The sequence below is a fragment of the Bufo gargarizans genome, chromosome 5 (genome assembly GCF_014858855.1).
Source record: "Bufo gargarizans isolate SCDJY-AF-19 chromosome 5, ASM1485885v1, whole genome shotgun sequence".
Taxonomy (NCBI): domain Eukaryota; kingdom Metazoa; phylum Chordata; class Amphibia; order Anura; family Bufonidae; genus Bufo; species Bufo gargarizans.
This window is the reverse complement of record NC_058084.1, coordinates 273,382,348-273,395,572: the sequence shown is the minus strand read 5'-3', so window position 1 is coordinate 273,395,572 and position 13,225 is coordinate 273,382,348. Positions and strand designations below refer to the sequence as shown.

The 13,225-nt window shown below is 41.8% G+C and overlaps 1 protein-coding gene across 2 annotated transcripts in view; it reads left to right on the top strand.

Moving 5' to 3' along the window:
* Positions 1-13,225, top strand: part of LOC122939661 (dynein axonemal heavy chain 5-like) — a 337,492-nt gene that overhangs the window by 115,362 nt on the left and 208,905 nt on the right. For both annotated transcript variants that reach the window (XM_044295816.1, XM_044295814.1), the window contains exons 19-20: positions 1,063-1,218; positions 1,374-1,513. In XM_044295816.1, the coding sequence (XP_044151751.1) occupies positions 1,063-1,218; positions 1,374-1,513 (296 nt within the window). The remainder of the gene's footprint in view (positions 1-1,062; positions 1,219-1,373; positions 1,514-13,225) is intronic.

Below are 13,225 nucleotides of genomic sequence, written 5' to 3'. Positions count from 1 at the left end.
TTAATGTATTGTCAACATTAATGGGTTTATTTTATTAACCATTTTATGACCAATGGCCACAGTCATAGTTTCTATTTCTGTATGCATTATTTTAAATGATAACATCTTAACTACTTTTCGCTTCTTGACTGATAACTTAATAACTTCCACTTTTTTTATTATGAGCGGACAAATAGTTACCATATTATTCAGACTATCAGATGCAATTTTGTCCCATCAAAAATGGGAGAAAAGTGTCAGTGTATCTTATGGTCTGAATGCTAATGACTGCTTCCATTATGGAAGTGGTCATTAGCATGTGTGAGGCATGGGGGAGGATTGAGGGCAACGCTGCGCTGGCTATACTCACCTTTTCTGGTCTTCTTTCGGGTCCTGCTGTGGTGTTCTCACTGCACACAGCGGCAGGAGGTAGTGCACACAGGCGCGCACTATGACCTTTCGCTGTGCACCGTCATGTCTGATGAAAAATGGGGGCCTGCTCTGAGGTCTGATGGAAAATATTTTTTTTCTTATTTTCCTCCTCCAAATCCTAAGTGCTTGTTATAGTCCAAAAAATATGGTAAAACATGAAAAATAAACTTTACCTGCTACAGTTTTTTGATTAATAGTACAATCAAGCATATTCCTATACCAAAATATGTTACTTCTCTATGACCACTGTGATGGGACGATTGTGGTGGTCATCAGTACCTAATCTGCCCAGTAACTGAGCTTATTAGGATGCCAGAGGGAATGGATACATGGGAGTGTGCAGGTCAGAACCCTTCAGATGCCCATGACCTCTATATATGTGCTAAATGTACATGTTAGGGTATAGTCACACACAACAGGTATGTTGCAGACAAGTCTACAACTGAAAATCTGTTCTGTTCATCTGAATAGGGCTGTTTCAGCAGCATGTGCATGGATTTCTGCCGACCCTATTCAGATGAATGGGACAGTTGCAAACATTTCTACAACTACAAATCTGTAATGTATGAATAAACCCTGCGATAGACAGCACCCACTAGTCCTATATTATATAATATTCTGTAATGATATAAGCCTGCTTCCTATCTTTAGGGAATTGAAATGAAAAAAATTATCCGGAGCTACAACAAAATGGCTGCTGTCCTAATGGAGTTTGAGCTGCTTTATTACAGAGGATGGTGCAAATGTGTGGAAGTGGCCAAAACTGGACTGTATGCATCTTTGTTGGTTAGACACCCTGACACAAAGGTATTTAGTGCAGCACAACTTAATCTTTACCAGTGAAGCTTTTGTCAGACATTGCTTTAGTTACAATATGTTTTATTACTTAGGTTCTCATGATAAGGCTGGTACATTTTCTAATACTTTAAACTATATTAAATACTTGTTTTGTTAATATGTAGGAACTGTATGTTAACCTGGATCCTATAGTTCTGGAAGTTCTATATGAAACTAAATATCTTCATAAGATGGGCTTTGAAATCCCAGATGCCATACACAGCATTGCCACTAGAGAGCAGCAGATTAAAATGCAACAAATAAAGTAAGTTCTTGATCTAAAGTTTTGTATTTGTTCTAGAAATGAATGTATATATTATGTACGTATATAAGTTTTAAAGTAAAATCTATCATAATATTTTCATGTATGTAGTTAATAATTACAAATTATGCAGCACTGTGCACAACTACACTTGGGCTCATTAGTCCTTGTCCTAAGTGGGACAGCTTGTATTGAGGAAGCTGATAAATTGCTATAGCGGTCTGTGACTGTTCTCCTTGTGGACGCTACATTTTCTCTTCGGTTATAAGCTCAGATACAATTTCTCTGATCTAGTTTTCCTCACCTAAAGATATTTAAAACTGAAAATGTTAGTGATGAATGATGGACAGTTGTCCTGTGGCATTGAGTGCATTTGCTGCGGCTTAACACCAAATAGAAAAAGAAACAAAACAAAACAAAAATTGTCTGAGAAAAAATGTTCTGCATGGTGTCCACGTTTCTGAAACATATTTTTATTCATAATGCATCATCTTACATGGCATTTATCTTACATGACACATAAAGGTGAAGAAAAGATACATGACATATTTTGATTATAGAAAACCAAAAATAAGAAAGTAAGAAAAAATGTAGTTCAGTGCAAATACATTGAGGTAGCATAGTCAGTGCAATACATGTATCAAAAACAAAGGGTAAAAGCAAACCTCCCCACCCTCCCATCCCTCCTTCCCTAATCCTCCCACCCCTCCCCAAAGGATGTCTGCTCCTACTCCCCCCCCCCCCCCACACATATTTAGGACCCCCGAGTACCCACCCCAAGTTTCCCTAAGCTTCGAGTTAGTAACGCCCTCGAATACCACTCAGTATATCTGAAAGATGCCATCAGCTCCTCGATATCTCTCCGTGGGATATGTTTTCCAATAAAGGTTTGCCATTTGCGGAAAAATCCCTTAGTTTTTTTCTCTTTCTGGTGCTCCGTGTCAAGTTTGTCTATGTACATAAATTGAGACATCTGGGAAATTAATTCACCAATTTGAGGGATATCTGGTTTTAGCCAATTATTCAGAAGGCCACAAAGAGATATCAACAGGGCCACATCTACTATTAACCTGGGCTTGGAGGTATCATCAAATACGTGAAAAAGTAACATCTTAGGGCTATGAGCTAGAGATTCTCCCCATGTGTCTTTAACCCAGCTTGATACTGCCTTCCAGAAGTTCTGGACAGACGCACATTCCCACACACAGTGCAGCAAATCCGCCTTATCGGCGCCGCATTTCGGGCAAGCTATTAGGTAATCGTTTGTAGGTGGCCGTCTTGAGACATTGAATGCATAAATCGCAGAGTGCATGAGGCAGAAATGTGATTCCCTCCATTTCTCGCAGGGCACTGCTTTACAGACCCTCATCCACCCCCACAAAACCTCCTCCACTGGCAATGACGCCTGTAGCTTCTTCCCCCATTTTTTTAAAAGACCAGCTTCTACTTTCCTATCAACTGACTCTCTCATTATGTGATATATTTGTGAAATAGAGTATCTAGCATCCCTGTGCACTAAAGAGAATGCCAACGATTGATTTATGCATTCACTGGATACATCAAGCAGTCTTTGCCTGCAGAAATGGATAACTTGCTGGTAAGCAAAAAACTGGTGATTCTCAAGGCCAAATCTATCACATAACTCTGGGAATGTCAGATATCTCTTATCAGAAACATGGAGCATGTCCAGAAATGTGTGTATTCCTCTGGTCCTCCAGATCTTGAACATCTGATTTTGTGCTCCCAGGGGAAATTCTGGGTGCTTCCAGAGTTCCATGTTCCTGGAAGCTAGGAATGGTCTCCTGGCTAATTTACGTACCTCTTTCCAGGCAACTATGGTATCTCTCAATATCAGTGAGTGTTTTAGATGAGGTGGGAGTGCCTGCCTCCTGGTGTGGAGTAAATTAACCAACGGCCATTTGGCTGACAACTGTTGCTCAAAAATAGGGTCTGAGCAATAGTGAGTCTTATGTGTCCAGTCCAGGCAATGCCTGAATAGACAAGCAAGATTATATAGCCGTATGTTTGGGATGTTCAAACCTCCCCGGTACTTGGGCAACATTAGTTTGGATAGGGCCACTCTGGGTTTTTTTCCCGCCCAAAGAAATGATGTGAACAGTGACTGGATATCTTTGGTGTCTGAATGTTTTAAGAGTAGTGGCAACGTTTGCATGGGGTATAAGAGCTTCAGGAAACAGATCATCTTAATAAAGATGACTTCTACCCGTTAGGGACAGTGGCAGATGTTCTGTCCCCCCGTCCCATCATTTAATTGCTCCGGCGGGTTTTGGGCCACAGCATATTCCGCTGCGCCCGAGTTCAGCACCATATTGGAAGGCATTGAGTCTTCTTGCAGTGGCGATGAAAGCACTCTGCTCTTTAGTTTTTTGCCCATGCTTACAAGGTACCGATCCATACAACGTTGTCGGACCCTGTGTTCCCTCTCGCTACTCCAGAAAAGAAGGCGCACGGGCAGGATGACTCGTTTTGTGGTAGGTCGCTGGGGAGCTCACTTTCCAAGCGACTTCACATGGTGGCGCCGGAACCGGAAGCCCCGTCCACGTTTCTACAAAATGAAAACCAATTGTAGTAGAATTTCTGCAGCATCAAAAGTAACCAGAGCAAAGGCATGTGGTTGTCAGCAAAAACCCCAAGCTGACAGTGGTTAAGAATAGACTCCTCTTCTGAAATAGTGTAAAGAATGAATGTAATTAAAGGGGTTGTCCGGGTTCAGAGCTGAACCCGGACATACCCTTATTTTCACCCCGGCAGCCCTCCTGAGCCTGGCATCGGAGCATCTCATGCTCCGATGCGCTACCGTGCCCTGCGCTAGATCGCGCAGGGCACAGGCTCTTGTGTTTACAATAACACACTGCCGGGCGGTAACTTCCGCCCAGCAGTGTGTTCGGTGACGTCACCGGCTCTGAGGGGCGGGCTTTAGCTCTGCCCTAGCCGTTTTACTGGCTAGGGCAGAGCCAAATCCCGCCCATCAGTGCCGGTGACGTCACCGGGGTTCCTGTCAGCCCCATAGAGAGCCCCGGTACGTCACCGGAACTCAGAAAAATGCCTTTGCCCTGCGCGATTTAGCGCAGGGCAAAGGAGAGCATCGGAGCATGAACTGCTCCGATGCTCATGTCAGGGGGGCTGCCGGGGTGAAAATGGAGGGATGTCCAGGTTCAGCTCTGAACCTGGACAACCCCTTTAAGTGTAACAGCAAATGCCATGAATATGTATAGGTTCCATCTATATGTTCCACCTTTACAATGCGTAAAACAGCTTTCATTTGCAATGAGCTATGTAATGCTGAAGTAAGTACTTTTCTGTCCTATAGGCCAGGCTTCTGAGAGTGGTTACTTTGAGGAACCTTAGCTGTGGGGCAAGGAAAAACTGAGAATATATTGCTTGAATTGTATATGACATAAGGGAAACACTAGGAAGGAATTACAATTAAACTATTGTACGGTAATATGTACCAAACTATAACATACAAGTTTATGTAAGAACAAGGCCCAAGATAGCATGTCTAAATTAAGACTAAACCAATCCTATTATAGACTGGTTGTAAAATAGTACATACTGTATTTTTCGCCCTATATGACGCACCTATGTTTTAGGCCTGTTTCACACTTGCATTCCTAATTCCAGTATTGAAATCTGGCAGAGGTCTGCCTGTTTTTGAATTAACACTAGAGGGTTAAGCCTTGTTTTCACAATCATCTAATTAAAGATTTTGTTTTATTTTTAAGTGTCCCGTGCTGGTTATTCTCACATACCTGAAGCTGAGATTTAGGGTCCATTTACACGTCCGTAGTGTATTGCGGATCTGCAAATTGCGGATCCGCAATACACCCGGCAATTGCGGACAAGAATAGGACATGTTCTATTTTTTTGCGCAGCCGCGGCCCGGAAGTTCAGGGCCAAAGCCCGGAAGTTCAGGGCCACGCTTAGAAAATGTGGATGCAGAGAGCACATAGTGTGCTTTCCGCACCTCTTTTGACCCAATAGAGAATGAATGGGTCCGCACCCGTTCCCGATATTGCGGAACGGATGCGGACCCATTTGCGGACGTGTGATTGGACCCTTATGGTACTATTTGGCAGGGTACTCACATTGAGCTGCATTTGTATATTTCTATGTCTATGTTTAGGTTCATTGCTGTTAAAGGGAACGTGTCACCTATAAAACCCATAGCATTACCTTACGGCAGTCTGTAGCATGATTCTAATGTTGACTGTGTCTTTGCTGTACAATGCGTCAAATGTCTGAAAAAGACTTTTATTCAACTGCCCGTGCTATGTAAATTATGGTCTTGAAGGACCGTTCTCATCTGTAGGTGAGCTCACTGCTTCTCCTTTCTCGCCCCTTAGCATTTGATTGATAGAACTTCTGATTTCTTCAATGTTGGACACTCGAATTCTATCAATAAAACACTAAGGGACAGGAAAGGGCCCAGTGAGTTTTACTTCAGGTGAGAAATGTGCTGCGCTCTTGACTTCAAGACGATAATTTACATAGCGTGGGCAGGTGAATAAAAGTCTCTTTTCAGATTTTTGTTGCATCTTACAGCAAAGACACAGACAACTTTGGAATCCTGCTACAGACTGCAATAAGGTAATGCTTGCAGTTTAATATGCGTTTTCTAGGTGACAGGTTCCCTTTAAGCAGACCCAGAACCATTACCCTTCAGGTTTTTGCTTGCGTTTTAACACAACAGTAGTATGACAAATCCGTGCAACTATAACTGTCACGTCAGAGAGTTACAAAATACTAACATTTCTTTTATCCTTGGGGCTTCATTAATTATTTACAGACTAGACTGTGTTTCCTCCTGGTTGGAAGCCTGCATGCACTGGAAAATCATTTGCCTCCTCCATGAAAATCGAATTTACAAAAACAACAATACATATTCTGTCAAGATCCCTAATATCCCTCACCTTCATGTCTCTTTTATTAACTTTCCATTTATTTAACATATTTACAATGTTTTTATGACTCTGTAATACTGTTGGAGAAATAGACCATATTGCACTCTGAGCCAACAATGAAAGGGGTTAAAATCCTTTACAAATGTGAGAACAGCTAGGCTGGGTTGGGCACATGTTTTTTTTTAACGCAAATAATAGATATGGGGAGTCCTGTGGATGCTGTTAGAGGATTGCATAAAATGCAATTTGTTATTATGCTTCTGTAATTGGAATGTGTTGCTTTATTAGTACAAGTAATCTGTTGCGGAGGAGAGCCATGATGAATTCCTGTTCTTCCTTAAGGGTCCTTTACACGGGCTGAGAATCCCACAGTTAATTGCTAACAAGCGTTCATGGCAGTGTAAATATGCCGCCGAACGAGCAAAGCGCTCATTCTTTAGGTAATAGATCATTCACGCAGACACAAAAATTATCATGTGCGATCGCTCCTCCCCATACTGCGCATACATGTAAATGCAGCGGTCTCCTCCACTAGCGAGCATGCCATTGCTGGGAAGGAACACTTCCTTCCTGAAAATCTCCTGTTGTGTTGTCCTGTATAAAGGGACCTTCACTTTACAGATTGATAGACATACAGTAGTTTTGTGGAAAAAGATTCAGTATAACCTGTATTAAATTAACTCACTCACATTGGGAAGGCTGTCAAAAAGAATAGTGACAGGTTCATTGTAAGGACTTAGAATATAAAGCACTTTGAAATTATGGTATGATATATGATCCTAGTACCTACATTTTACTAGTTCTGCAAAACTTTAAAGCCTTTCACCTTCACCTTTGAACAACTTTTTGCACTTTTTATATATAATTAATGTACATACAAAGTTGAGTGGCTTTTGTAAGTACTTATTTTGCTTTATTCTCATAGTTTTTAACGACTTGTGGACTGCCCATGGACTATAATAATATCTGGCTGGTCCACATTTATCTTTGTAAGGATGTTCTGCCTCTCTAATCTAAGCATTGAAAGTGTGATCTATGTAACTTACAGTTGTGATGAGATAGCGGTAACCATCAATCTTAGTTGAATTGGCTGACAGTGACTCGATCCAAATGACACATTGTAGCTCGTGAAGAAGTTTATTCCAAACTGTGCAGATTATACACCGATGAACAAATGGAAGGGTCAAAAAATCATGCTGTGAGCAGCTAACAGAATACATGTGGCTGAGATGAAGGGTGAAGCCAGAATGCAAAGGAGGGAGGGGAGGAGGCTATACAGAGAGGACAGCACAAAGGTTTCTGAAGGCCAGTGTCAGTGTTAGCTGGGTTCCCCATATGGAAGGCAGAGACATTTTATTTTACCATCCCTGTCTGCTATATCACTGTATATACAGCCCTCATGAGCATTGTGTATACAGATCAGAAATCGGCCATGACACTTCCTCCTTCGTTCTAGCAGACCTAGATTAGCCAAGCAGTGTAGTTTCAGATAATGTATGTCTTCTGTAACTGGTGTTAATATCATCCCCAGTTACAGCAAAAAACAGAAATGTAATGTTAAAATGCAACTCAGTGGTCTTGTATAACATTATGGGGTCACACACTGTAAAGTAAAATAAATGAAAAAATAAGAATACCACCACCAGGCCTTATTGCAGTTTGTAGCCCTGCCACCGGGATCCGTAAACTATATATCACCTATAGCAAGAAGAACAACTGTAACTGAAAACGCATGCAATTTTAAAATGTATTTAGTTGCACTTTGTGCTATTATGCTATTAGAAAGGAAAAACAGACTTCCCCATAAAATATAAAAATAAAGATACTACAATAAAAAATATTTTAATGGCTGAATAAGACAAATATTTTATGTATTTGCTTATGTAGGGAATAGTATGGCCGGGTCTTGAATTGGTTAAAGGGGTTGTCTAGGAATGCATAATTTCTAACAGGTGCCAGCAGCCTGCATCCCCTACTGAAAGGATCATACTTGCCTGCTCCCCAATGCTCCGGTGCTCTGCACTGGGTCTCCATCTTCCATTCCAGGGTTTGTTTTCTTCCTCCCTGGCATGGCCATGGTCACCTGTTCCTCTTCAGCCAACCATGGCTTCAACAGTGATGTGTCTTCTTCGATGAAGCCAGCAGTTGGCTGGAGAGGATCAGGTGACCATACACATGCCAGGAGAGCGAAGAAAACAAACCCCGGACGGGAAGAAAGATCGAGACGTGGGAGCCAGTGCAGAGGACCAGAGCAGTAAGGAGCAGGTAAGCAAGATCCTTTCAGTAGGGGAGGCAGGTTGTCGACATTCCCAGACAACCCTTTTAGGGTCTTTGTCCACTCACCAAAAAAGAAATGTAAATGTTTGTATGAACATGATTGAACATTCCTCACACATAAGAATCTGTTTCAAAATTTGGACACCAGTTCTGCTGTGTCCCCCAGTCATGTGACCGCACCAGTGGCCATATAAATTAAAAGGGTTGTGCAGTGGCTTAATATTAATAACTTATCCTGATTATAGGTCATCAATATCAGATCTGTGGGGTCTGACTCCCAGCCCCCTTCCAATCAGCTGCTTCCTCTTCAAAGTTTACTTAGGCGTCATCTCCTTTGTAGCAGTGGTGCAGTGTAATTACAACTGCTCGTCCCTATATTAAGATAAGTGCTGACCAGTTAGAGCTGAAAGAATGCATATGTGACCTGACATACAGTGCAATCCAGTATTGTACTGTACAGTATGTCTTCTGATTACTGTGATGCTCCATACAGCATCTGAGGAAGATTACTGTTGACATGAGCAACCAAGGATAAGTAAGCTGCAGATTTTCAGTGGAAACTCTGACCTGTACTTACCAGGTTTGCAAATAATAATGAAGCACAACCTCCCTATGTGTTGTCATTAGATCTGGGTCACTGGACTGAACAGCACTCTCTCATCATCTATGTCCTCCACTGGGGCTGCGCACACTGCCATCTCATCTGGGCAACTCCGGTTTGGCAGGGGGCCAGACGCACAGCAATGTCTGGGAAGCCGTCACATCCAATTGTAACTTTGGATGCTCTTATTAGAAGAACAGCAATTTCAAGCTGGATCTTTCAAGTAATGCGCTATTCTTAGCTGAGGACAGTCAGCACAGAAATATCATAATGCTGATTTGTATATAAATTCTGGGCAGCGTCTGTTGACTAAATGAAACCTAATCTTCTCACATGGATTCAAATAGTTTTTAAAGTATGCTTCACATTAGGATAACCCTTAGGCCCCTTTCACACGGGCGATTTGTCCGTGCGGGTGAAATGCGTGACGTGAATGCATTGCACCCGTACTGAATCTTGATCCATTCACTTCAATGTGGCTGTGTACATGAGCAATGTTTTTCACGCATCACTTGTGCGTTGCGTGAAAATCACAGCATGTTCTATATTCTGCATTTTTCACGCAACACAGGTCCTATAGAAGTGAATGGGGCTGCGTGAAAATCGCATTGCATCCGCAGTCCGAAAATGCGATTTTCACGGATGGTTGCTAAGGAGATGATAATAAATAGGTATGAGGTCCATTTACTTTATTATTTTCCAATATGACATGGTTATAATGGAAAATAATAGCATTCTTTAATACAGAATGCTTAGTAAAATGTCCCTTGAGGGTTAAAAAATAATAAAAAAATGACTCGCCTCATCCACTTGATCGCACAGCCACTATCGTTTTCTTTCTTCTTCTTTCAGGTCCTGCTGAATGAAGATAGAAGATCCTTCTATCTTCATTCAGCAGGACCTGCACTGACATCACCATGATCACCACGTGGTGAGCGTGATTACGTCATCAAAGGTCCTTTTGCAGGTCCTGAAAGAAGAAGAACGATGCCGGCAGCGCGATCAAGTGGATGAGGTGAGTATATATTTTTTTTTAACCCCTCAATCGACATTTTAGTAAGCATTCTGTATTAGGAATGCTATTATATAAGGGAAAATAATACAGTGAATTTACTTTAATGGGGTCAGGGGTTGCTCATCACTATTATCTCCTAGCAACCACGCGTGAAAATAGCACCACATCCGCACTTACTTGCGGATGCTTGCGATTTTCATGCAGCCCCATTCATTTCTATGGGGCCTCCGTTGCATGAAAAAAGCAGAATATAGAACATGCTGCGATTTTCACGCAACGCACAAGTGATGCATGAAAATCACCGCTCATCTGCACAGCCCCAGTGAATGGGTCCGTTCACCTCACTCGCTCGGAAAACTCGTCCGTGTGAAAGGGGCCTAAATGTATAAATAAGTTTTACTGAATCTTTTCCCCATAAACAAAACTATATATTAATCTGCTCAGCATCTCCTGCTCTATAACATGGTGACTTCAGATTGCATTACATTTTGTGATGAAAGGTCCTCTTTAATCGGCATGAGGAGACTTATAGGCTATAGATGCTCCTCTGGAATTCTGGGAAGAAAGGGATGCACATGAGCTCTTAACAAGCTCTGCCGCTAATGCCACCAGATGTAAGGCCGCTATCCTGTAAGTCAATGTTCAACCCTTTAAATAGGCCTTGAGACATGACTCGAATATAAAAAAATATTGGACAGTATTGAGAAATACATGAATGCTGTGGAAAGTGTCCTACAGTGCATTGGTGTTAGTCTCATAGGTAAAATGTAGGTGCAGACTTCCATAAATACTATGTGGAGACATACTTTTCCAGCATAGAGTGCAACAGTACCTCCAGATGGCTGAAACCTCCAACTCTTCACCATATTTACACCGTACCATAGTTAGTCAACATATTGCATACTTGCCCACGTATAGCCCATATGTGTTCTTTCTGGGCACTGTTTGTCTGTATCTGGGCTGTATTTGTGGGCTGTTTATTGGCAAAGTATGGGACTGTGCCTTTAGTTTTTTGTGATGGCACAATGTGGGTATTGTTTGTCTTTCTTTGGGCTCTGTTATTAACTTGCAAAGTGCTTATTTGGCCTGGTAGTTTTCAGAGACAGTATATACATATGAAATGGAGGGTCTGGCTGTGCATGGTTCCACTGTGCCTTTGATAGAGGTTAATAGACAAACTTTGCAAAACTTAGTGCAATTAAAGATAAATGATTCATTGACTATAAAGCTAATGGTTTACAGTGTAATGAAGTAGTGAAGCTTGGAGAAAATACCTTATTTTGAAATGTATCATTCAGATTGATCTAAACAGTTCACATATGAAAAATAGAAAGGAGTTGTTTGTCTCTGAAATTTACACTCAGAACCAAACTAATTGGTTATCATTTCTCTACATGGCGATTTAGGTCATTTGCTCTTCCCCATGTTTGAAAATATGTTGAGCTAATAATACATAAAAATGAATCCTCTGAGCTTTGGGTGTTTACACTTGTCATAAGTTCATAAAATCATTACCGCCATATATATATTTTATCATATTCAATCAATATCAGCATTAGGCTCCATTCACACGTCCGCAATTCTGTTCTGCGGAACGGAATTGCGGACCCATTCATTTCTATGGGGCCACACGATGTGCTGTCCGGATCCGGAAACACAGATCCGTAATTCCGGGTCTGCAATTCCGTTCCCGAAAAAAATTGAACATGTCCTATTCTTGTCAGCAATTGCGGACAAGATTAGGCATTTTCTATTATAGTGCCGGCGATGTGCGGTCCGCAAAATGCGGAAAGCACATTGCCGCTGTCCGTGTTTTGTGGATCCGCAAAACACTTTTGGATGTGTGAATGGACCCTTAGAATGTAAGGTAAACTTTAATAAAATGACACAGAATTCAATGTTTTTGTAACATTGTTTCTAGGAAATCAGAATTTTTGAGGGGCAAACAATTTCAGGGACAAATATTCAACCTGATGTACTGTACTATTATCAGGTTAACACTCGTAGTACAGAACAGTGATGGCTCGGGCTCAATAGCTGGATCCTTGCTATTGGTTGCAGGTGCCAGCTGTACTCTGCAGCAGGCACCCTGCTCTCACTGTGCGGATAGAACTGTGATCCTGGCAGTTAAATTCCCCAAATGCTGCAATTTATATCAACCATGTCATCTAACAGGTTACACAGAGGGAAGGAGCTCAGTTCTCTGTATGGCACCCAGTGAATGCAATCATGAAGTGCTGGGTATTGGTCATTTCATCCTGGGACCTTTTTTAGGCCCCTAAGCCTGCCATGTTGAAGTCTCTGTCAGTAAATTTCCCTATAGACTTAAAGTCAGAAGTATTACAGAGTATAGTAGAAACATTCACAGGTTCAAGTACCCTAAGGCAGCTAAAAAAATATAAAATAAAAAAAAACAGTTAAATACCATTTAAAAAAATATTTATCTATCTACACAGTGAAATGGAAAAGTTTGGGCACCCCTGGTTAAAATTACTGTTACTGTGAATAGTTAAAGGGATTCTGTCACCTCGTCTTAGCCTATAGAGATGCGGACATGCACGGCTAGATCGCCGGTAGCATGTCCGCAATATACCTGTCCCATAGCGCTGTGTGCTTTTATTGTGTTTAAAAAATGATTTTATAGATATGTAAATGAGCCTGGTACTAACCGTTCTGGAGCCCAGCCACTCCTCCTGTGAAGGAGCCCAGCACCGCCTGCGTCCTCTGAATCTCCACCTTGCTTACAAAGTTAGATTGGCGTAATCTCGCGATGCGCAAGCTTGCGCATGCGCAGTTCCTTCCCTGATGCTGATGCCAGCACAGGGAAGGAACACTATGCCGGCACTGCGCATGCGCAAGCTCGCGGCGATCTGACTCTGAGCAAGGTGGAGATTCGG